At 40.1% G+C, this 26,849-nt stretch overlaps 1 protein-coding gene across 1 annotated transcript in view; it reads right to left on the bottom strand.

The window, feature by feature from the left end:
• AMMECR1 (AMMECR nuclear protein 1) overlaps positions 1–26,849 on the bottom strand; it is a 137,557-nt gene that overhangs the window by 17,696 nt on the left and 93,012 nt on the right. Inside the window, exon 3 of the mRNA XM_069100424.1 lies at positions 5,816–5,930. Within this exon, the coding sequence (XP_068956525.1) occupies positions 5,816–5,930 (115 nt within the window). The remainder of the gene's footprint in view (positions 1–5,815; positions 5,931–26,849) is intronic.

Here is a 26,849-nt window from a genome sequence, read left to right as displayed (position 1 = left end):
CGTAACACTTACTAGCTGTGTGACCTTGGGCAAGTCACTTAACCCCAATTTCCCTGCCTTCTCCCCTCCAAAAAAGAAAAAGCCCCCCACCCCCCAAGCAATGTATTTCTTTTCCAAAATAGCAAGTTTGGTCGATCTTTGTTAAAAAAAAAAAAAAGTAAATATTTTCCAGATGTTCCTTACATCACTGTCATGTACCACTGACATTCCACCAGCTCTCCTTTATAACAAATAAGTTAAACAAATCTCCCCATCGGCCATATCTGCAAGCAAATGCCTTGTTCTGCACCTCGCCTACCACTTCTTTGCCAAGAGGTGGGAGACATACTTCACCATCAGTCTTCTGATGTGTTTGTCTGTCTGCTAGCCATCTATAACTACAACAATGCGGCCAACTGAAAAATGCAGAGCTGTGGTTCAACCACAAAGAAAATGATTAAACCCCAGTCTTTTGCATCTGGAAGAGACCTTCAATATCATTTAGTTCAGCATTTCCCAAATGTATTTGGCCAGAGAACACTCTAGGGTTTGAATGGCACCAATATACATGAATCTAGGAGGAAAGTAGAGAATATTCCTGGGATTAAAAGGGAGGGCGGGTGTTTGAGGAAAATTTGGAGCTAAATAGAGGAAATTAAGTATAGTTTCACATTGAAAAATTCAACATGTATTCCACATGTCAATTTCCACCACTATTAATCTACTCCCTACTGGCTCCACTAACCATCCCTGTAACTTTCCAAACCAAAATACCCCTCCTTAGCCACCATTCCCCTATAATGTTGCCTTTCCCTATAAGAATGTAAGATCCTTAGGTCACTGACTGTTTTTCACATTTGTATCTCTAGCCCTCAGTAGTATAGTGTTTAACACTCAGTAAGTGCTTAATAAAGGCCCATTCATTCATTCTTTCATAGTTTTGATCCAAACATGGCTTGATACATACATTATTTCATATTATGAGCATAAGCAAATGATCAATGGTACCAATTTTTTCACAGAACTTCCATTCATAATATGTGAGGTAAGGCCCAAGGGAGGTGAGATGACCAATGGCAGGTGTAGAATTTGAATATGTGTCCTCTGACTCCAGTGCTAGGCTTTTTCCCATCACTGTGTGTAGCTTCCAAATAACTTCATACATAGATTTATTACTGCATCTAAGTTTGTTGTAAGAAAACATTTTATTAATTCTTACAATCACTAGGGCCATAGTGTTAACAGAAGAATGTAGTGAGAATCAGTTATTAGAAGTATATAGTTTCAAGGTATATTTAAACTCTCACTTGCACAAAATATCCCCCCCCCTTAAACATTCCTAGTCAAATTTCTATAGGAGACAATTGTATACATAAGTATTTTAAATAATTTTAAAAATCTTTCATATGGCAAGTATCGAGGGCACACTTTTAGAATTTTTTAACACCAAGTAAATCAGTCTTCTATATGAAATGGTTTTCCAAATATTACCAGAAACTTGATAGTAGATAAAGAGCCATACTGAAAATCTTGCCTTGATACTGATGGGTCATGTGACCTTGGGCACTCACTTAGATACTCAACAACCTTTATAGAGGGAGGGTGTTGTTTTTTTTTTTTGGTTTTGGTTGTTTTATTTTTTTTTTAAATAGGACCTCCCTACACAGATGAAATCACAGGTCCAGACCAAAAACAAAACTGCTTACTTTACAGAATGTATTCCAGCAAAGCCTGGAAATTAATCCTATTCTCTAGATAGACTTCCATTATAGAGATTTGTTCCCATGGAAAAGGTTCCAACATAGACTAAATCAAAAAAATTGGAAAAGAAATTGCTATGTCGGAAGCCCACTGTGTGGGATGCTGTGTATCCCAGCTCAGCACCTGCATGAAGGCCTTCCAGGAGGGCCTGGCCCCACTGTGCAAAAGTGCGTGGGCCAATCTGGCAGGAAATTTCTGACTCTAGGATCATTCCTACCTCTCCCCACATCACAGCAATTTCTCTTGGGACCTACTGATTCCATGTTCAAAGCTGCCAGAACTTGACTGTCTTGGTCCTCTGACCTAGGAATTCACAAAATCTCATTCTATAAGGTTACAATAACATACATTACCAGTAGGTGTCACCTACTGGTGTCATAATATACTGCAGTTGAAAAAGTCCTTTAGGTTTTATGACCCCAAGTTTCTATTCACTAGAAAAGTCAGGTCAGATGCCACTAACTTTTTCCTACTTTCTCATCTTGTCTCCTGTCTTTTGTTTTCATCAGAATCAGTGGTGTCAGAGAATTCTCTACTATAAGAACTTTCTACATATATAAATACATACATACATAGGCAACTCGGGGCAAGTTACTTGAGGGCACTGAGTTAAGGATGGGTCAGAATTACCCAGGATTCACACTCAATAATGCCAAAGCTGGTTCCTTCTGGTATGCCACACTATGGCTTCTCACTAAAATGCTACATTTACTGTTTATTGGACCTCAGATTTCATTGGTGTAGACAGGGAACTCTCTGTAAGGAAACTCCCTCTATCAAATCTGCTGTCTTAGGCAGGTGCCTCGGGTATAAGGAGGGTAAGTGACTAGCCCTGGGGCCTATGGGTATGCAGGACTTGACTCCAAAGTTAGCTCTCTCTTCATGATGCTTTATAATAACCTTATGGTTATACATATTGCAAGGTGGCCAACCTTCATTAGACACATAATGGAAGAAGAAATCCCTCTAAAATATACCTAGTTGGGGAAGCTAGGTGGCACAGTGGATAGAGCACAGGCCCTGAAGTCAGGAGGACCCGAATTCAAACCTGGCCTCAGACATTTACTAGCTGTGTGACCCTGGGTAAGTCACTTAACTCCAGTGCCTCCCCCCCAAAAAAAATAACAACAAAAACATATACCCAATGGTAGTTCCCCTTTTGCATCCTGCTTCCCTCCACTGGCCGCTCCTTCCCCTTGGGGGCAGATCTCCTCCGCATTAGGAAGCGAAGCCTGGCATCAAATCTACATTTGCCTGTATGCAACTGTAACTTGTCCACGGCTCCTAGTTCTGCTTCTGGGGTCAAAGAGAACAAGTCTAACCCCTTGTCCAGATGATACTTTTTGAGATCCCCAAATCTTCTCTTCTCCAGACTAAACAACCCTAGTTTCTTTCTCAAATCAAGCATTTATTAAGCACCTAATATGGGCCAGACACTGTGCTAACTTCTGGCCATTTCTTGTGTATTCATTCCCTTTCTTGGCTACCAGCTCATACTACTGACTGACTGAGCTGGCAGGCCACTAAGACCCCCCTATCTTTTTCAGATTAGCTGCTGTCTGACCAGGCCTTTTTCTAGCTTGTACTTATGTTTGAGGCTTTCAGGATCTCTGCACTTTGTGTCCCCTGCCATCTACGCCTTTACACAAGTCACTGAAGGAGCTCACTGAGGACCTCCTAAGCTGATATCAAATCATTCCTGCAGCTGCCCTGGGACTGGCTATTTAACTAGTGGCAAAGCCACAACACTTTTTTGAGCTGACTATTGACTCACCAACCTCACTCATGGCAGAGGGAGGGACAAACACTTGTGTCTGCTGTCTCCAAGGCCAGTACTTGTTTCCATGTGCCACAAACACAGTTCACTTTCAGTCATTGCATGTGCCACCTACATTTGTTCATCCTTAGTTAAGACCCTGAAGCTCTATTACTTAACAAATGGGATTGGCACAGTTCCTCTTGATAAGAACTATCTCACATGATATGCTTTTTATAATAAGCCATTCTAAATCTCCATTCAATTCGATTCAAAGTGTCTCTATTAAAATATTGCATGCTTTTGCACAAGTGGGTAAGGATCACAGGAGGGATATTAATACAGGCTCCAAAATCATATTAACAATATTTATATAGCACTTGCTATATATTGCATATATATATATATTTTTTTATATAAAACCAAGCACTTATATATAAATATATAAACTCTGCCAGGCACTGCACTAGGAACTTTAAATGATAGCATTTGATCCTTACAACAACCCTGGGAGGCAGGCATTATTATTATCCCCATTTAAGAGTTGAGGAAATGGAGGCTAACAGAAATGAAGTGACTTGCTCAGGGTCACACAGCTAGCAAGTGTCTGAGGGTGGATTTCAAGTCAGGTGTTCCTGACACTCTATCTACTGCATCACCTGATTCAATATAAATCTTGAAAAAGATTTGATATTCCCATAATGCATGAGCATAACAACCTAAGGGGCCCAATGCCACAGGGAAGTAGTGCTAAAGGCAAGAAGCTAATGGCTAAGGTACAGAGAGACCCTTAATGACTATCAAACATTTGGTGAGCCCCCACCTCTGGAAGTTCTCTCTACCACCAAGCTTAAGACTAAGCCCCAAGTATGTAAAAACTCAACAGTCAAAAAGGTAATTTTCCCTCCAAGCAGGCTGTGAGATGGATTAAAGAGGGTGAAACAGTGCTTTGGGCTTACCAACATCTCTTTCTCCTGGTGCCACTATGCCCTCCCTAGTCTGGTCACAACTGCAGTTCAAGCTCAGTGACAAGGGAGGAAAGAGGGAATTGTTCATTCTCAGTGATGTCCAGCAGTCCTGGGTCACCCCCTTCCACTCAGGAAATCGAACTGTGACTCAGGGGGCTTGGTCCCAGAACTGTATGAAGACCACTCCAGGGCACTGAGCCAGCCGCTACTGTGGCATGATGGGAGATTTGGGGCCATTCAAAGTACAATTACTGGGATGGCCTCCTTCTTTATCCCACCTCATTTCAAGAAGCATCTTAGGAAACACTTATGGTATAGTCTAACTATTTGAATTTGTTTTCAGTTATGAAAAATCTCCAGAAACTGCTCTGCTAATACTCTCCCCTCCTAAAAGCCCACAAAGCCAGAAGGCTGTATTTCATCCTATACTGTCTAGATTGTCTTTTCACAAAGAAAAAAGATGTTATTTGTGCTCTTTCCTGGCAGATCCCAAAATTATGGAATGTTAGAAGGTTCCAAAATTACTAACAATTTTTTATCATAGACACTTTCAAATCAAGACTAGGAACTTTATAAATGCCTTTTTCTGTATGTGGAAAAAACCTGAAATACAGCAGAGTGAACTGCCCAAGCCAATCAATGGCTGAGCCAAAATAAAACCCCAGGCCAGTCCGCCGCCAAGGCAGTACTGCCCACAAAGCTCTGCCAGTCAGTGGACTCCATAAGAGAGACCTACTCTTACTACTTTTTTTTTCAAGAAATCTTAAGACATAGTCACTGTCCAAACGATGCTATAAGATGGCTTAGAAGTACGCCCCCCACTCTGAGCCATACCACCCACCTGAGCCCCATTGCAAATCACAGAGGCTACATCAGCCCACAACCCACCAAGAAAGAGAAGGAAAAAAATACAGCTCTAACCACAGACGTACCTGCTAGCTGTACACATTATATAAATGAACTTAGCCAAGAATGAGAGACAGACTTGTTCTATTCAGCCATCTCTCCATTCCTCAGGGGTTAAATTACCTGCCTGACAGATTAGGCCTCTAGCTCTTTCTTCCCCAGCCCACCTTTTGACCACATCATCACTCATTGGCAACTACAAACTGTCCGAGAGGGGGAAAAAGAGAAAGAAACCTCCAGAAAAGTTCTGGTAAGAAGTTCTAATTGGAGACAATGTTCAAACAAATTAGGTTTTTGGAATACCCCTGGATTTTAATTATACATGTTATATTCAATTCCATTACTACCAAAAAAAAACCATTTCCAGAGGATTTTATAGTTATGATGATTTATGTGTAGTGAAGATTCATTTCTATTTTTCTCTAAGTGGTTTTCACAATCTTACCTCCCAGTCCAAATAATCACAGACATCTTCAAAGTTAGTGAGCAGAGACACTGAGCAGGTTAGCCGGGGCAGCTCCTCCCTTGTCATTGGGGGGAAACGGCTATCTTTAAGGGCACTGTTGAAAAGAAAACACATTTTAAAAGAAAAACTGAATAGATCATTTTAAAAATTGCAAATGCAGCAATCATAAAAAAAAGGTAAGAGATGATAAAAACTTTAAGATGCTGGAGCTGACACTAATCATCCTTAAATGCATTCTAATGCCCCAGGAAAATATAAAAATTTTATAAGTAACCATTTCCCGTACTTAATACTGCTTGCTTGTAGACTTCTCAGATAGCCAATTCTGTAGCCACTTCAATTACCCCCACCCCAAAATGATCAATTACATTTCCTGTGCAGTCACTTCCTGATGGATTTCCTTAGTACTGTAATAAACTGATAATGCAAGATTTCACGTTAAATAATTCATTTTAGGGGGGGGGGGGGAAGACCAGTGGAAACTTGTGGGAAGATTTTTGGATCAAGTACTAGAGGAAAATGTCATGTCGGGAGAAAAAGAGGAAGACTAAAGTTTGTTTTAGTTTTCCCTTAACTTTTGATTGCTTTTGCTTGAAGAAAATCAATCTTGTCAAGTATAGATCATTCAATGTGTGACTCAGAAGCTGTGAAGCTTCAGGAAACAGGCCACTGTCAGTGATTTTGGAAAGATTGCAGACACTCAGAATCCCAGACATCGGAAGGCACCTCAGAGGCTGGCCATCTGGTCCAACCCACGCCTGACCAAGAACGCAGTCCACACCATCCTCAACAAGTGATTATCCAGTCTTTGTCTGAAGACCTCAAATGAGGGGGAGCCCACTCCCTCCCTACATAGCCCATTCAAATTTTGGCCGGCTTCAATTCTTAGGAAGTTTTTCCTTCTACATAGAGGGAATCTGACTCTGAGACTTCCAGGCAGCCCTAGAACTAAATAGGACAAAACCAAGACCTCTTCAATACTTTGAAATACTTGAAAAGAATGATCATTTTCCCAGCAAATTTTCTCTTCTTCCAGGATAAACATCTTAAATTCCTTTAAGCAATCCATGTATGGTGATGATATCAACCTGCTTGTCAGCCAGTTCATCAATATCCCTTTTAAGCTGTGGTACCCAAACTTCTAGAAGTGATCTGACCTGGGGAGAGGACAGTGGGAACTCGAATTTATTAAGGGCAACAAACTGTTCTTTCTTGATTTCCTTACTTATCTTCTGTTCTGGACAGTGTGCCTTTCTTAATAAAGGCTAAGATTATGTGAGATTTTTTGATGGCTGTATCACACTCTTGTCTCCCTCATACAGACTCTACTAAACCCCAGATCTTTTTTTAGACAAACTTCTTTTTTTTTTAAGCAATTGGGGTTAAGTAACTTGCTCAAGGTTACACGGCCAGTTATTTCTGGGTGTGGTGCTAAGTGTCTGAGCCCGGATTTGATCCCAGGTCATCCTGACACTGGAGCTGGTGCTCTTACTCGCTGAGCCACCTGGCCACCCCTTAGACAAACTTCTAACCACATTTTCCCTATCTTGCATTGGTGAAGTGGATTTTTTTTTTAATCAATTGGGGTTAAGTAACTTGCTCAAGGTTACACGGCCAGTTATTTTGTGTGGGTGTTAAGTATCTGAGGCCGGAACTGATCCTGGGTCTCCCGACTCTGGGGCTGGCGCTCTTACTCACTGCGCCACCTGGTCGCCCCATGAAGTGGATTTTTTTTAAAGGACCAGGCATAAAAGTACAAGAGAGAAAAAAAATCCCTGCCCTCAAGGAGCTTATATTCTAATTGAGAGAGCCAACTCCGTTAGCGCAGTAGTGGCTAGAGAGGAGGATTTGGTTTGGAGGGTTGCAGGAATAGTGATTGGAGCCAGTAGGCAACTGAATGGCATCCTGTAGCAATGGTAGAACTGATTTGATTATTGTGTCCAGAACATAGAGTGGCAAGCCGACTTGGTAGATGGCTGTATGAGATATGAAAGTCCAACAGGGCCTAGGACCAATGAATAGAAAAAGAAGTCATTTAGTATTTGTTTGTTTTCACCCAGTCACCAACCAAAAGGGTTGCGCCCTAGGGTGGGAGCTCCAAAGATGGGTAAATTAATTTCTCCTGGAATTGGAGGTATGGGTTCTATTGATCTAGTTCCAGTGAGGTGGGTACTAGTCCAGGTGGGGAGAAGTTGGGCAGCCATGACAGGTAGAATAACTACAATAATTAGCTAATAGTTAGTTACAAAGTTAATAATTGATACTTAGCTTTTGATAATTGAAATAATTTTTCATCTTATTAGGTTTCAGATCAATGTCTCAGCCTGGACAAATTTTGCTGGATTCTGATTCTGTCATCTAACATCTTACCTGAAAATCTGATAAGCATGCCATCTATGCCTTCGTCTAAGTTGCAGAACCAGCAAAACAATATGCACAGACACTACAACAATACTAAGGGAAAGAAGGACAATAAAAAAAAAATCAATTGAAACTGAATGCTGTGAAATCGTAATGGCCAAGCCTGTCTCCAAAGAGGAAATAGGAGAAAGCACTGCCTGCCTCTCCTCTGCCTTCTTTGCAGAGGTGGGCGGCTTTAGGTGTGCAACGTTGCACATAATATCGAATTTTCTTCCATGGGTTGGTTAGTTTGGCTGAGTGGTTATCTAGGAGGGGGAGAGAAGATGAATCTATTGGGAAATATGTGGGGCAAAACCAAAAGATATTTATTAATCATTTTAAAAAGACAGCACAGGATGAAAGATGGATGGGTTGTTGGGGTACTTGGCACACAGTGTGAAGAGATCACCTTCTAAACTGAAGTCAATCCATCAATGACTGCCCTTTGCCTCTAGTCATTCCAGAAATTCAGAATGCAGCTCACTGCACTGCCTTGTACCTCTATCAAATAAGACCCTATCTTAAAGTGCTTAGCAGAGCAGAGTGCTGGTACAAAGGGGGCTTGTTCCCTTCCCTTATTCCCCCCATCAGGTCCACAAGAAAAAAACGAGACTGGAAAATGCTTTGTTGAAACCTAGAGAAACCGAATCGATAGCACTCCATTGATTTACTTACTGGTCTTCCCTGTCAAAAAAGGAAAGAAGGCAACTCTGGCATTATGTGTGCTTCCACAGTCATCTAGCATTAATATTATGTTCTGGACTTTTGCCAGAAATTGAGACTCCACTCTCTTGCCTTTAAAAAAAATTGGAATTCTGAGACAGAGGGCATGATGTTTATCTGTTCGTAGTAACAATGTATTTATAAGCTGCATTATGGACATTTGTGAATGGACATCCTGCTGTAATTCAAATTCAACAGGTCTCAAATGGAACTCATTATCTTTCCACCTCCACCCCTTTTCTGAATTGGTCAAGAGTACCCCTCTCTTCTCTGTCATCCAGGTTCACAACTTTGGTGTCATCGTCAACTCTCACTCACTTCACGTAACTAATCAGTTGACAAGTGTTATAATTTCTACATCTGTATCACCTCTCACATCACAGTAATATTTCTTGGTCTCCACTCACAAGCTGCCACCCTGACCTCACAGCTGCCAAAGTGATTTTCCTAAAGCACAAATGTGATTACATCCCATACTCCTGCTCAACAAACTCCAATGGTTTGGGCTCAAACACTGGCTCCCTGTTTAACATTTCAGTTTCTTCATGACCTGCTTGCCTTCTAGTTCGGTCCTATAACACTCTCCTCCTTGAACTCCATGGCCCAGCCATACCAGTCTACTCATTGCTCTGTATACATAACACTTCTCCCATCTTGGTGCTCGTGTACCGCGTGTCTTTTATGCCTGGCCTGAGCTTCCTCCTCACCTCCACCTCTTCTTTCAAGACACCTCCTACATGAAGGCCTTCCTTATTATCTCCCCAGCTGCTAGTGCTCTCCCCCATATTTTTGTGTATATATTTGCAGATGTACATACTGTCCCCCTCATTCAAGTGTAAGCCCTCAAGAAGAGGGCAGGGACTATTTAACTTCTGTCTTTTTATGCACAGTACAGTACTTGTCACATAGTAGTGATTGAAATATTTAATGGAACTTGATAATTTATGCGGGTGAAGATACAAGGATAGCACATACAGTTATCCCTTCCACATCATGACTTTCCTCATTGGGGTTTTGATATATCAGGAATTGGAGTAAGAAATTAAATGGGAACTTTGGGGGAGTTTTGCAAGCCACAGATGATGTGTGAAGTCCAGGAGACAACATAGAAAAAGTTTAAAAACTCAGAAATGCATAAAATATATGTATAGTTATATAATATCAATACATCTTATCTTTTAATACCATAGTAATTCAGAATTCTTCTCTGGTATGAAGGGCAGGTCAAAACATTTTATGTAGATTTTTCAGATCGAAGGGATGCCATGCCCCTAACCCCCACAATGTGGCAGGGATAACTGTACTTTGTGGGTTAGTTGCCATGTGCTGGGTGTCCAGTAGATTGTGAATTGATCTGCTAAACAGCTATCCTCCCTACATTACAAATGAATCATGTTATGTTGGATTTTCACTATACCTTGACAAAGATATGTCAAAAGAAAATGTTCTGACAAATATAGAAATGTAAAGGCCAAACAAACAAACAAAAAACAAACCCAAACAAACTCAACTAGATGACATTTCTCTAGACCTGTGTTACCACTCATGTTCTACTAGATCATTCAAAGAGAACAACAGATGGTGGTTTGGCCATCTCATCTACCAGTTCTTTCAATATACATGGGTTAAGCTTGGGATGGGCCTTGACTTCATTAAGGACAACTAATTGTTCTTCCTTATTTTTCCTGGATTTCAGTTTCCTGTTAGCCAATTTTTCTTATCCTTTCCAGTCCAAAGATCATTCTCCCTTGGCAGAGAAAACAAGCAAAAGAGAGTTGAATAGTGGTGTCTTCATTCCCTCACCTCCTTTTAGTAGTCTTCCTCTTCTTTCTTGGATCCTCCTCTTTTCTTCAAGATAGCTTTAAAAGCCCTGTCGTTGGCTATCCTCCCAATTCTATGCTTTAGCATTCCTGACCCTATTCGAACTGGCCCAGCTACAGGATTGTATTCATCCTCTATTACTTATCAGCACTTCCATCTTCTACACATATCTTTTACAATTTTAAGCTGGTGGATGAGTTTTCTATAGATCCACATCTGTCTTTAAACAATTCCTTTTTCTCCTCACTGGAACTGTTTCTGCCTCTTCAGAACTTCATTTTTGAGAACAGCTCACCGCATCCTGAACTAACTTCTTTCGCAGATTGAAGCCTTGGGATCTTATCTATGCTTTTCTTTGAACTTTGAATTTTATCCTTCCCAAAGGTAGGATGCATGTCAGATTGTGTTTGCCTTTCCTTGTTTTCTCTATGAATTCCAGGATGGAGAGATCATTTTCACCCCCCCCCCCAATTTTTTTTTTTTTTAGAAACAGTTTTTTTTTTGCTGATCAGAATCAGTTCCATAATAACAATGCCACTTCCTATACCCTTCAAAGGACGAATTTTGTAAGATAATAGTTATAGTTGGAAGAACCCTTAGTAGTCATCTAGTCCAATCAGGTCTCATAGATGAGAAACTGAAACTTAAGTTTTAAGTCCTGCCAAGGGTCACACAGATTTCAACTGGGATCTGAACACAGGCCTTTGACACCAAAGCCCCTAATTAAGCATCAATGACTAACTGAAGCCCCCCATTTCTACTATTTTATGCTTTCATGTCAGGCTTCTCCTTTGTTTTCTCAGATCTTCAATTCTTTCTTCCTCTTGCCTCAATGTTCTGTAATCTAGTCCAATAACAATATTGCTTCTGTTACTCCTTCCGTTATTATCCAAATGTTCTCCACTGGGTTTTCCCTCATGTTCCTGCATTTCCTTACTTTAATATGTTTTCTTAATATATGATGCCACTGTGTAGCCCCGGCCTCCCCTTTTATATGATATTTGTTATGAATTCTTGGGCCTTTCTCAAGTCATATTCTAAGCCAATCTACTGGTTCTCCTTTCACAGGCTGCCTAGGCCATTCGGCTTGTTGCCCATCCTCTGGGCATTTGCACCTGCTAGCTTCTCTCTCACAATCCATGGCCTGTGAAGTTCTTGGGTGTCTGCACACCTCTTTTTCCTAGACTGTTATTCTCTACGATGTACAGCTTAGCAGAGGTTGGCAGATGTATGTAGGCACTCTTCTCCCTTTCCATTCCTCTCTTTTTGGCTCAGATTTGCAGGACTCAAAACCATCAACAGGCATTCGTTAACTTCCAGGCACAGAGCTGGGTCCTGGGGACATATAAAGTATAAAGACAGAAACAATACCTACTCACAAGGAGCATTTCTTTTAATGGGGAGGACAAGTACACCTATAAGTATAAACAGCAGAAATGGAAGTTAGGGGAACTGAGAAAGGCTTCACATGGCTGTGCTTCATTTGGATCAGACCCCATTATGCCTATATTGAAGACATGGCTTAAACTCCATTTTCAGATACCATCTTCTTAAGCCAACTGTCCATGTCCCAAATTCGCCACCTGAAATTCCAAGATCTTCAGGTTCTGTGGTGGCTAGGTGGAGCAGTGAATAGAGCACCGGCCCTGGAGTCAAGAGGACCTGAGTTCAAATCTGGCCTCAGACACTTAACACTTACTAACCATGTGACCTTGGGCAAGTCACTTAACCCCAACTGCCCTGCCTTACCCCCCCCCCCCAAATAAAAAAAGGTTTTCAGGTTCTGGATGTCTAAATGCCTTCTAGCAACATCATTTTGTCTCCACAGGAATCACTAGAAGTTGGCTGTGGTCATCAGATTAGATGGGACTCAGCAGGATTTCATCATGGGTGGGGGAGATGGGGGCGGCAGCGCTCAGATGGCCTGAGAAGCACATGATGTACAGAGCTTTGAGCAGGCCATTCTACTTCTGTGTTCCACCTTTCTTTCCTCTGTAAAATGAGGGGGGTGCTGGACTTAAGGCTTCTAAGGCCCATACTGTATCATGGACACATGACCCCAGGAATACAGCAGAGACCTCTATGTTAACATTAGGTCAATAAATAAATATCTCAGTCCCTTCAGCAGGGAGTCACCAACTGCCACTACTTCTGCCTCCTTGGACACTTACTGGATGTTCTTTCCTCTTGGTGGCACCTGTGGCTTCACATCATCATCCCTGGCACACACCCAGATACTCGTCCTCAGAAGGTCCAGCCCCTCCCTTTACGGGAAGAGTCTATAGTTATACTTAGAGTCACATCTATAATTAGACAGTCTTTTGTGACTTACACACCAAAATGAAGTTGTGGTCAGAAAGCACTTTGAAGTTGCAGGACCTTTCTTTGTTGGTTTCTATGCCATGAAATCCCAATCTCTGGTTTAGGATTGGGATTGGGACTAAAGACCTAGAAGTAATTGTAAATCATCCTAACCATTTTCAAATATAAATTTTAAAAAGCCCTCAACAGCCAGACACATTATTTATGATAATCTACTCTTTGAGATTTGCCAAGCACAACAATTCTCACAGATAATAACAAGTTAAGATTAATTTCTTTGACTTAATGTTTCATAATATTTTTTTCTTACTATTTGTGTGATTGCAATCCACACATACAATCACAAATGCAGAAAGTTTTTAAAAATTCATCCAATATTTTAGTTCTGGAAGGGACTCTTTATTTTACAGAGAAGGAAACTGAAGCTCAGAAAGGGGAAATGACTTTTTCAACATTACAGCCAGTAATCAAAACCTAGGTCTCCCAATTTTCAGTCCAGCACAATGTCTCCCACATCAAATTTTTACTTAAGTGTTATTTTAGATGTCAAGTATAGTTATATACATACTGATCATATGCCTGAGAAAGGAGACTGATTTTATGTGAATTTGCTTTTGGTTTCAGAGATCATTACAAGCTCATTACTTTCATAGCATATATAGGTTTGGAGGATTCTTATTCAAATCCAATTTCCACTGACGAGTTAAGTCCCCAGAGTCTGGCTCTATCTCTCCTTCAGAGTTTTAGGGTTATCCCCAAGTGATCAGAGGGTGATCAATGTCATTGACTCAAGGCCCCACTGGTGTGCTTAAGAATCAATTTAGTCAGCCCACCTTAAGTAGCCTTTTAGAATGAATACTTACTATGGTGGTACAGTAATCAGAGTTGGTACAAAATATACACTCCAAAGTCTGACACCCTATCCCACAAGTACAGAGTCCAGGGAAAAGTGGACTCAAGCTTAGATAGCACACGTAACTCGTAGTTGCTGGAAGTCTCTCTTTCACAAAGTGCTCAAGAAGTTCTCCTTCAACATCATGAATCTGTGACCATCTGTCTTTGGTTCCTGATAGAGACATGCTTTTAGGCATGCAGCCAAGACACCCATGGGAAAACAGGAGGTACAGCAGCTTCTGGCCAAAGGAGATGAGGGAAAGGAGATCTGATCAAAGCCAAATTTGAGACCTCTCCATTACCTTCTCCAAGATGATTGCTTATAAGAGTTGCTAGAAGGCCACGCATGCTCTAATCTGTCAAATGAACCTCTTCTCAATCACCTGATAATTTACAGATGACACCTTGCACATAGTCAGGCTTTCTTGGCCTATATCAACAGAATTCTTGTGCAAAGCTACTACAGTTCCAAGGACTTAGTCTAAGGCTCACTGGATGGGGAATTGAGTATCTGATCAATTACTTTAAGTGGGGTGGGGTGGAGATCACCTCACACAGACTTTATTTTCCAAATTGTACAATTAGCATTTTTTTTTCTTTTATTAAGTACTAAGCTTCTATATCTATGCACTGGAAATAGTGCTACATAGGAAGCTGTGACCCTGAGTAAATCACTTCACCTGTATGTTTCATTTTCCTCCACTATAAAATGATGCAGTTGGAGTGGCTGACCTCAAAAGTCCCTTCTAGCTTTAAATCCATGACCTCTAACATCTCTAATTTCATTGGATGCTATGCAAATCTATTGGCTTTGATATGTTCAGAAACTTCAGTAGAGCCCTGGGACACCAAGAATTCACTGGAGCTGTGACTAGTAATGAGATTCTGGTGAAGTCAGGTCAATAAATCTAGTGTCAAAAACACAATTAAGAAATCAACCTTATAGGCAGCTAGATGGCACAGTGAATAGAGCACTGGTGGTGGAGTCAGGAGGACCTGAGTTCAAATCTGACCTCAGACACTTAATACTTACTTGTGACCTTGGGCTAGTCACTTAAACCCCAATTGCCTTGCCTTCCCTCCTCCAAAAAAACAAAACAAAACAAAAAACAAAAACCACAAAGAAACAAAAAAGAAATCAACCTTAACATTTAAGCATTAACCACAGGGCAAGGCCCTCTCTGGAAATACCTTACATCAAAGTATCTGATACAGTTGCTGTCCAGAGATTCCTACCCCATGTCATGGGTAATGGTGGTCTATAGGATTTCACTGAGGTAGTGTCAGTGACATAAGCACCTTTGCCAATTTTCCTCCTTACTTGGGGTTTTCTTTAATATGGCTCTATGGCTGTTCCTGCTTCTTCCCCAGGTGTTTTCCAGATATATGTGGACATGGGGAGCAGCTTTGCTACTCTGCAGGTCATCTTCATCATAGAGGCACACAGACAAAAGAACCAAGATTCTTCCTCTCCCAAGAAATAGAAGTATCAGAACCAGAACCCACTGGAGGCAGGTGCCAGAGAAATAACATTACCTCAAACAAAGAGGCCACTAATTTATAAATGTCCCTTGAGAAAAACATGAACTGGCTCCATGAGAAAACACTTGTGTAGTGGCCAGATCAAGTTTGTTCCCTAGGTCCAAACTGTAGTCACAGAAGTTCTATAATGAGGTGACACACTCAAGAGGGAAAGGAAGTGAGCATATGATTCAAGCTATCCTCAACTGCAGGCCTGCTGGGATTTCCCTTACACCTGCATATTCCCTTGTACTTGCTTATCAAACACCCGTTTCATAGCCAGTGTGGGTGGGCACACTCATGTGAAGGGCAAGCATTTCCCAGAAGGAGCACAGTCTGATTTCTCCCTGTGGCAAATAAAATAATTTTGAGAGACAAAATTTTGGGTAAATTATAATCAACTTTATCAATCACAGCCAGCATATGACTGACAAAAAAGGCTCCTATCCTCTCATTGAAAGATTATATGGCTACTTTAGTTTTATATATGCCTTTGGACAAAAGGTGTTCCAGCAGACTGGTTAACAGTTTTATGAGGGTTAGACTTTACAAAGAGAAGTGGGCGTACTCCACTGAGGAACTGAGAGAGACATCACATCACTCTTGGACCAGAGGTTATCCCTATATCAAAACTACCGCCAGCCTTCTAGACAACAGGGCAATCTAGACAAAAGGAGATATCTCCACCCAAGCTTGACTAAATAGAATTCAGCTTAAACTAGAGATTCCTGGTAAGACTGGGTGGGGTTGGATAGATGAGAAAGTGAGCTCAACCTTCAGAGACTAAGGTCTTGCAATGAGGATAGAAAAAAGGGAGAACTCTGAATCCCCCCCCCCCAAATCATTAGTTACTAATAATCATTTCTCTTATCCTCACAATCCCCTGGTCTTCAGCCTCAGTGCACAGCTTCCCCAGTCTAGCAAATCCTTTGGAAGCCAGAGCTGGAAGCAGAAGGACATGTTGTTGACATGGATACCCATGATGGGCCCAACATTGTATATGGGCACAGTGGGAGATGTAAAAGATAATCCTTGTCCTCGCTGAAGAAACCAAATGTACTTTCTAAATAACTAGTGAATAATTATAAAGATCAAGCATGTGTATGGAAGGAGGACTCGTGCACGAGCAGTGTTATCAATCCACTTGGCTGATACAATTCCCTATGTCAGAGAATCTGGGGAGCCTGCTTCTAGAAGAGTCATAATGTATAATGGAAGTGCTTTGGAGAGACATGGGGTCCCATTCCCTAACCGTGTGATCAGCTGAGGAGCTGGGCCAGAGGGGACACCTTCAAAAAGGCACTAATGACAAGAACCTCACACATTTTCTCTTTGGCTGGTCTTGCCGGATCCCTCAGACTCTCTCAATGATGGCAGGGAAGACATTAGCAGCGGGGAAGAACCAGGAAAGGCTTCATGTAAAAGGTAGCAAACCAGAAATTCTAAGGGATAATGGTAAAATGAGGGAGCATCCCAGTGCATTGTATAGCCAGTGGAAAGGCACAGAGAGATGAGATGGGAGGATAGTGGAGACCTAATGGAAGGCTAGCCTGATTGGGTCACAGGGAAGGAATATGCAATAAAGCTAGAAAGGTAGGATGGGGCAGCTTGTAAAGGGTTTCAAGTGCCCAACAGAGGACTATATATTTGATCTCAGAAATACTGGGGAACCACTGGAGTTTACTGCATAGGGGAGCGACATACTGAGACATATACTTTAGGAAAATCTCTTTGGCAGCTATATAAAGGCTGGATTGGAGTGGAGAGAGGCGTAAGGTAGTGGGGATCAATTAGGTGCTATTGCAATAGTCCACTAGAGAGGGACAAGGTCTTGAGCTAGGAGGTAGTTATGAAGGTTGACAGAAGATGGATGGGAGGGATGCAGCAGCACAAAGGATCAGACTTGGTTACTGAAGAGCTAGATGAGGTAAGAGTGAGGAGTCATGGCTACCACGGAAGTTGCAAAGCTCCATGTGATGAGGGATGATGAAGGATGGTGGCATTCTTGACAGAAGTAGGGATGTTCAAAAGAGGGCTATGGTTTGTGATAAGGAAAGATGATGAGTTCTATTTGGGACATTCTGAGTTGGAAATGGAGGCCTTATTTTGGAATACGGAAGGAAAGCTGGATTTGGAGCCAGATGCCCTGGCTTTAATGTCCCGGCTCCATCTTACTACCTGTGTAACCTTGTGTAACATAACCCTAAATTTACACAGCCCTTTGCAAAGAGTTTTACAATATTATTTCAATTTGTCTTCAAAACAACTTTGGAAGGCAGGCCCTATTATTATCACCCCCCATTTTATAGAATAGGAAACTGAGGCTGATAGAGACTCAGTGACTTGCCCAGGTCATATAGCTGCTATCTGAGGCTGGATTTGAATTCAAGTCTTCCTGCCATTAGGTCTAGTGCATCACCTGGCTGCCTCAATTCACTTAACAGCAGTGTGGCAGAGTACACCAAGTGGACCTAGAGTCAGAAAGACCTAGGTTCAGATCCTACCTCTGACACCTACTACCACCTGTGTGACTCTGGGCAAGTCACTTCACATGTCTGAGTGCAGGCTCTAAGACCATATTATAGACTGCTTGCAATCTCCATCAGAGGAGGGAATTCTTCCAACGCCACAGGTCCATGACAAATGTTTTTATGTATTAAGGAAAACAGATATACACTTCTCAGCTTGAAGCCGCTTGGTTTGGGGTCAATGCTTCAATGTTTAGCTAAACGTTTTAAGCATGGATATTACTAGATTCTAAATAAAGGGCCCTGCTCCTACTTCTTTGCATAGAAAGGACTATAATGTAGAACACGGCCTTTAATATCAGACTTTTCTGGCACTTTGGTCTGTTTTGCTGAACTTCACTCCCTGCCCCTCCCCTTCCCCCAATTCTTTGTTATAAAGGATTGCTTTCTCAGATGGCGTGGGTAGAGAGATACATAAAAACAAAATATATGAATAAAATTGATTTTTTTTCTTACAAAGGTAAAGGGTATATTTTCACTGATTTTTGCTGTCTCCTATTTCCCCAGTCTGATATTGGTGACTCAGAACTGCTGTAACTTAAAAACATCTGTTTCCTCTTAATTTAATAAGTCTTATTAGCTGGATATTAAGTCTTTCTTTATTCTCAAGTCTTTTCACAATCTGAAATTTAATATGCAGGGCTTATGACGATCATATGCAGAAAGACCACCATGAAGTTCATAAGAAGTAACAAAATCTGTTGCAGAGAATGAGGAGGCAGAGCGATTACACAGAAAACTTGATAACATCCTCCATTTGAATACTTTATGACTGATGAACATTGGAGAGGAAGGTGAAAAATATTGGAAAATATGACTCAGGATCAAGAAAGAGCCAAATGTTCAAAGACTACACATGAGTCCCCTGCCTATGTATCATAAATCTCAAGAAAAAGCAGAAAGGCACTCAAACGCTGAGTAATATCACAAAGAAAGAGGTACTGACTGTATCCAAAGAAAGAGATAGCTAGTGATGTGGCAGCCATTTCTGAATCAGCCATGGGTATACAATCAGGCCACTGACTTATGACATCAAAGATAAAAATGAATATACTAAAAGAAAGGACAAACATGAAATGTGAAATTTAAATGGTGCCAGTGTGACCGATTTGTAACAACATCTTGACATTCCAAAAACTGGAAATGAATAAAGGAAGAGACAATGTCACATTTCCAAGAGGTAATGTGGTACACTGGAAAATATGGTACATTTATAGAGTTCGAGAACCTGGCTTCAAATCCTAGCTCTGTCAAGTATTACCTATACTAACATGAAGGTTCTTCTAGTTCTCTTGATATGGAATGGATGCCAACAGAACATGTGGGCTGGTGATACTTGGGGCTCAATTTCTTTATCTGTAAAATTGGAAGAACTGGAATAGATTACCTCTGAAGTTCCCTCCAACTCCAAAATGATGCTCTTATGATACCATGAAAGTTTACCTGGTATAAAGAAATGGTCACAAGGAAGTCAAGAGAGTCAAGAAAACTGTCTTGCTTAGCAAACATGTGATCCTGACAAGCTGAGAGATGGCATCATCAGTTCAGAATATAATTTGTTTATAAAATCTTATCATGGAGAATGATTATGTGAGATTATGAGCAATACTACTTCATAAAACAGCAAGAATCAGTTGAGAGAAAAACAAGTTTGCAGAATATTTCCCATGACATGCAATTAAAATGCCTCATTCTGAGAGCACTGCATGACAAAACTGAAAGAAAAATAGGCAGAAAATAGGAAAAATATGTCAACATTTGTATAATAAAGCATTTTCTTCAACAATGACAATGGCACTACCAAATGTGAACCGTAACATTACAGTCCCATAATGGTCTGAGGAACTGGAAATGAAACTAAAGATGACAGATAAGAGAAGATAACTGGACCAGACCAAACAGTCATAGAAAAGGTCTGTGCTTGATGTGAAACAATGTTAGGGCTTTGAGGGATCAATGGTCATGATATTTATAAAATGGTAGGTTACTAAATGATTGGAAAGAATCATGGATGAGGCTTTATCAGTGTGGGCAACTCCCAAGGTAGAAATTTCTTCCATCAATGCAGGGTGGCAACCTTTTTACAACTTACATTCTAGGAGCACTAAGAATTTAAGTGATCTGTCCTTGGTCACAAAGCTAGTCTATCAGGAGGAGCTTTAAGGACTAGATAAAGCTCCTCCTGATTTTAAAGACACCCCTTTCTTTATTCACTACACCACAGTATGGATGGTACTACTATAGAAAAAATATATCCGAGAAGACATTAATAATCACTGACACATATGCCTACTTTCTCAGTTCCACAAAATCTATGAGACTAATTTGTATACATACTACAGGTATTCTTGGTGAAAATGTGAGGAAGGAATATATAGGCTTTCACAAATTATATTCTATAGCAGATTTCATCTTTATGGTCACATGGTTGACTGAAAGGTACAGAGAATACAACAGCACTTCTAGTGGAAAGAGTACTTTATGTCATACATTAATTTCATATAAGATTTCTCAATAGACACAACAGAAGTAACCTTGTCCAGCAATCAAAGAAGAAAAATCCAGGAAGATTTTTGTTTGTCAAGGGAATGATGAACACTATAGAGTCTCCCACCTCTGGGAAGAAGAGAAAGCAAAGTGGCTTGAGAAACACTTGTCTACTTTTCAGGATACCAGAGAGTTCTTTTTTTTTCTTTTTTTTTTTTAATAAAAAAGGAAGATGGGCTTCAAAGTGAAAATAAAAAAGAAAAAGGATATGAAGCAGCAGAAGAAAAGCCTATCCTGTGTGAAGAATTTGGAAGAGAAAGGCAGAAGAAAAACTGAATATTTGGAGTGAAGAAATAAAAAGAAATTCTTCCTGAAGAGGAGGGGGAATGTCTAAAGAAATCACTCCAAGGGATAATGATCAAGGTGCTGTCGTATAAGAAAAAGAACCAGATAGCAGTGGTTGGTGATTCCCTGATGACAGGCACTGAGGTAGCTCTATGATGACAACAACAGAGGGCTGCTGTCTTTGAGAAGAGTGTATACAAGACAAGACTCTCCCAAGATTAGTTCAAACTGGATAACAAAACTGCACCTTTCCTTCTGTATGACTCTTCCTCACTCCCTCACAGAGAGGGGTGAACCTAACATGAAGGTTCTTCTAGTTCTCTTGATATGGAATGGATGCCAACAGAACATGTGGGCTGGTCATCAGTTATCCCTCAAAGTCATCACATGACTAACTTACTTTTTTCCCCCCCATAAATAGGATCATAGATTTAGAGCTGGAAGGGACCTAAGAAGTCAAGTTCAACCCTCTCACTTCACAGATGAGATAACTGAGGCCTAAAGAGGTTAAGTAATCTGTCCAGGGTCACAAAGCTAGTATCTGCAGCAGAATTTGAACTCAGGTCATCCTGGCTCCAAGTCCAGTACCCTACCCATTATACCTTTTTAATGACATCCTTTATTTTGACATTTGTTTGGCACAATTCTTAATTGAGAACATGTTACAATCTACTCAATTCCTTTTAATTTTTCATAGACTATGGTATTCTATTGTTCATGGCCATACAGCATCACCAGGAAAAACTGCTGTTAAGAAGTGGGATCTTTGTTTCAGGAAGAAGCATGGAATCATGAAAACCATTGCTCAAAATCCCAAAGGCAATTCAGTCTGCTCCCCTCCTCCATTCTTGAGTCAGTTCATTGTCTATAAACCATGTCTGTTCAAAACATATGTACTGATGGATGAAGTATATGGGTGTAATGGGAATGGGAATTTGAAGATCTGTCCCTTAACAGACCTAGGCGGAGAGTCTGAAGACCTCCCCTGCTTTGAAAGTAACCTCTGCCCCCTAATAGGTTGAAAGTAGTCACATGGAGCCTGTGGTGGGAGAAGTCTAATGAAGGGAAGCAGAGCCCACAGGAAGCTAGTAGTCAGAGCTAGCAAGAAGGTAGGAAAGAGAGGTGCTCAGGCAAGGGGATAGAGAGGTTTGTGAGTAAATACTGATCTTGTATTGGTTTGTGGGAAGGCTGAAGGATGCTGTGGCTCTCAGAATTATTATGGCTTCTCAATGTCCTTGGTACTATGATGGAATCAGCTCATTAGTTTTGGGATTCGATTCTCTGGTATCTAAATAAATGCTTCAGTTCTGTCCTCTATATGGAGAGTTTGGTATATTTTGTGATCTAACGTCATGTGATATTTATAGTCACAGTCTTTATTGTGATTGTGGGTGCTGTAAATATTGCATTGGCACTACAATGGGTTGTCCAACCAACTGCAAATCATGGTTTGGACAAGATGCAGTCTTCATCCACTTGTTATGGGGGATATTTAGGAGGTCCTGCATTGTTCCTGGACTCAATGCAATCAGCACAGTTTCAACTACGACAAAGAGCAACTAGAGGATCTCACCATTTGACATCCATGGGAGGAAATTGTGGAAGAAGGAGAAGGAAAAGAGAGAAGTACTTGAGCTGAATAAGAAGGATATTATAACGGTAATTTGGAGAACATTAGACTTGTGAAGAAAGTTAGAGAATGAATTTAGAGATGGGAAATGTGAGAAAAACTAAGGGAAAAGGGAAGGAGACTGATTTTGAAGAAGGGTTCAATCTAAAGGAAGAAAAGGATTAAAGAAGAAGGCCTGAAATGAAGTACTCAAGGAGAAGAAAAAGGTAGTTGGTAAGGCAAGGAAAGTACAGTTTAGGCACTGTGCTAACAACTAGAAATAGAGAGAAAAAGCAAAACAATCTATTCCCTTAAGTTAAAAAAAAGGTTAAGTACAGGAAACAGTAAATAAGTTAAACTGTATAATATTACTGCATATTGTATACTTCATAAAGTTCTACTGTTATACTGTAAGTGTAACAATATGTGAAGTAGCATGATATAGTGTATAACGGAGGAAAAAATCACTCAGCACCCCCTTGGAAATCTATTTTATTTAACCCTTTAACAGGTTTTTTGAAATTTGCATCATTTCAAAAAGTATACAAGACTTTTTTCTACAAAATGCCACATCTTAAATTTAATAATTTATTATAAATTTGTAGGTTTTTTCCTGCATTGAAATGTTGATGATACAATATTACATCATATACCCATAAAGTATTTTATTATAAACAAGTCATTACATGTACATATTCCTGTTGATGCAAGCTGCACTTCCCAACAATGGGCAACATGCTTACCTGCCAACACTTGCTTGTTAAGACCTGTCTGCAGACTTGACCACTGATGGGTTATAACTGGCATCTTTCTTGTGTGTTTATTTGGAAAATAATGTAATCAGTACAACTTTAACTCTGTTACACAACAGATGAAACATGTACAAACAGTTTTTCAAAATTTTCTTCTCTTCTTTCCTTATGCTTCCACTGCCCCCTTATTTTTATTCAATGCCCCCCCCAATGCACCTGAGACTACTACCGCCCCACCCCGACATCGTTCCAGCATCCCCCAGGGAGCAGTATTGCTCACTTTGGGAACCCATGACTTATACCTAAGGGCCTTCATAAATCTGTAACTAAAGAAAGTGCCCACAATGAGGAATCACAGAGTCAATGGACTGGAGAAGACCTGTTACTGGTCATGAATTTTGCCTTTCCAACTCAAATAAACTCTCATAATTACACAAAAGCATTGCAGTTATATTTTTCTGACTTTGTGATAATTCAACCTATAATTGAACTCTATAAACTATATGTCTAATTTATGAGATATGTTAAGATATCGGGCTTTCTCACAAAACACAAAAGTGGACATTGAAGCCATGACAATGGGTGAGATTATTGAGAGAAGAGAAGGCAGTCAAGAGGACAAGAAATCTTAGCACAAAACTTTGGAGGAAATACTCAGATTTATGTGAAAAGATGAAAAACCAGCAGGAGACACAAAGAAGTGGTCAGAGAGAAAGAAAGGAAAACTATGAGAATGAAATGTCTCAGAAGACAAGGAGAAAATTCAGAAGTAGGTGGTAATCCAAAATGTCGTGTTACAAAAGAGATCAAAAAGGATAAAGACAGAAAGGAGGTCAAAGGATTTAATGATAAGGAGACTGGTAGTGACCTTGAAGAAAGCTGTTTCAGTAAGGTTTACTTTTCATCAGTAAAGGATGAAAACTTGATATTTAGATCCTGAAAAATGAACTAGTGGTAAGGAAATAGAGGAAGTAAGAGCAGGTTATTCTTTTGAGAGATTTGGCAGAGAAGGGATAGGAAGATACACTGAGGGGGTGGCAGGTCAAGGGAAGGGTTATTTTTAAGGACTGAGGAGACCTGAACGTGTTTGTGAACTTGGGAAAGAGCCAGTCAAGGAGAGACTGAAAATACAGAGAAGAGAGAAGGGAAAATATCTAGAGATGCAAGGAGGAGAGAAGAGAGGAGGAGAATGAAGGTAGAAGAAATGGAGAAATTAGTTTGGGAAGGAAGAGGGCAATCTCATCCTACAAGAATGAAGATAAGGAATTGAGATTGAGTGAAGACAGAGAAGTTACAAGAAGTGAAGCAGCAGAATTTTTCCATATAGTCTCATATATCTTCCATAGAAGATCCATCATCATCCTTTTTATATTGTGCAACAAATTACCATAGTTTCCTCCCACTCCCAACAGAGAGGCAGACATAAGGCCCACTTCTAACAGGAATTAGCTCTTCCCTAAGAGGAGACAAAACTGTTGACGAGACCTGATTGGCCCCAGCTTCCCTGACACAGCTTCCTAGTCTTCTAAAGGTTTATGATGTCTCAGCTATATCAAATCTACTCTCAGACTTGTTGGGTGCCTAAGACCATATCCTGATGACCTGCTGATCAGATAGGTTTCTGTGAGGAGGTGAAGGAAACCACAGCTACCAAAGCTGAAGAGAACTAGTCATGTTAGAGCAAAGCAAACCTCTGTTGCATCAACTGTTCATTGACTTAGAAGTCCCTAATTTCCCCCCCAAATCAAACCCAAACTAAGTGAAGGAGTTAGGCCTGCCTTTTACATAGTGTAAGACTATCATTGTACTCTGTAGATGGCCCAGCAGTTCTTTTTCATTACAGTACATGGATTTACCCTTCCCCTTGATATCTTTTATTTCTATTCTTACATAAATGCTGCCATTGGTAACATTAAGCAGCCTGCTTATACCACATATCTGTCCTTTGTCCTTTGAGTTTTTTGTAATTTAGTTCCTTGGTAATCATGCCCCAAAGCATCACTAGGAGAATGCTGCTGTTAAAAAGGTGTTTTGTTTTGTTATACAGTGGGGTATAATTTTGGATCATACAAAAACATTTCACAATTTCCCCAGTGCAGTCCTGCCTGATCTCCTCTTACTACCCAATTCCAGGTCCAACTCATTCACCTGCATCATTTGTCCAAAATTCATGTATTGAACTCTAGAGTTCAATGGGCTCTCTCTCCAACTACATATTATGTTCTGGATAATAAGCATCTTTTTTTTCATTTTTAGGTTCTAAACTTAATAACAATCACCAAAAAGAACATATTCAAATAAACAAGAAAAGTAAAAAGAAAAAAATACTCATAAACTCCAAATTATTAACTTTATTAAAAGAAGTTTGTAGTTATATAATATAAATCCATAGCATAAATAATAGTGAAAAATATTGTTTCTAGGTCCCCTTTTGCACTCTGTTAAAAAATTTCGTTGCTGTTATTATTTCGGTGTAAAGATAGGCATGGGGTGAAAAATATGTTGGGAAATAAGGTTCTGGAGTAAGGAATGAGAAAAACATGTGGAAAGTGTAGAAGCTTCATATCTATCCTTCATGAACACTTTCTTCAAGAAAAGGACTGGAAGGCACTAGACATGATGAACACTGAATAGTATCAAAAAAATTGAAATTGGTTATATTTCAGCAGACAGGAAGTGATACATTACTGATGTGGGAGTCATTACTGAATCACTGTGTACATTGACTTGTTATATGAAGGAGCAAAATTAATTCAAAGCTAGCAGAACAAAAACGATAAATTAATATAGGGCAAAATTAAACTAACTCCAATTTAGCAATTAAACAAGTTACTGGTGCAAAAAATGGGAAATAGATGGAGGAAAGGAAAACAACACATTTAGTATACTGCTATATAGAAGTTGAACCAATGTAAATCAAATGACACACTGGTTAGAGCAAAAGAATCTAGAAAGTCTTAATCTTACTGATCAAGGAAGAAATGACAGCCAAGGACAATGCCTGTTTTGAATATAAACTCATTTGTAAAACTTGTAGAAGTATAGTGGAAGATTATGCTTAGTATTGGCTTTAAAGACAGCAAGAAGTAGTGGAAGGAAAAGCCAGTTTAAAGAAATTCTGGCAAGAGACCCAACTAAAATCCATCCCTAGGGCTTTAAGAATAAAACTGGAAGAACAATAGGCTAAAGATGGAAAATTCTGCAAAGATTTTTGTAACAAACCTTCTTCACCCTCCAAGACAAGTGGAGTCACCACAGTCCCAGATGTGCTTCTAGAAAAAGTGGAAACAACACTGAAGAAAACAAAGCTGGGAAAAGCAGCTGGAATAGACCAAATATACACAGAAGAGGTCCATGTTAGAGGCAACACAATTTTGAGGTTGTTAATATATTGATTCTGAAGGTATCTAAAGGAGGGTAAGATACTAAGGCAAGGAAAAAATATCAAATATTATTACCAGAAAAATGTGATCAAGAGACAACTAACAATTACCAATTTGTATGTCTACATTCTCATCTACATAAAAGTTACATGAAAATAACCCACACATGGATTGGGGACATCCCTGATGAGGGTATTAGAAGAACAAGTAGGTCTTCATAAGTGGCAG

Source organism: Petaurus breviceps, unplaced genomic scaffold (assembly GCF_028583685.1).
Source record: "Petaurus breviceps papuanus isolate PSGF00001 unplaced genomic scaffold, PetGlider_PUasm1.0 400, whole genome shotgun sequence".
NCBI classification, from domain to species: domain Eukaryota; kingdom Metazoa; phylum Chordata; class Mammalia; order Diprotodontia; family Petauridae; genus Petaurus; species Petaurus breviceps.
Note: the sequence above shows the minus strand (reverse complement) of the source record. Positions and strands in the feature narration are given on the sequence as shown.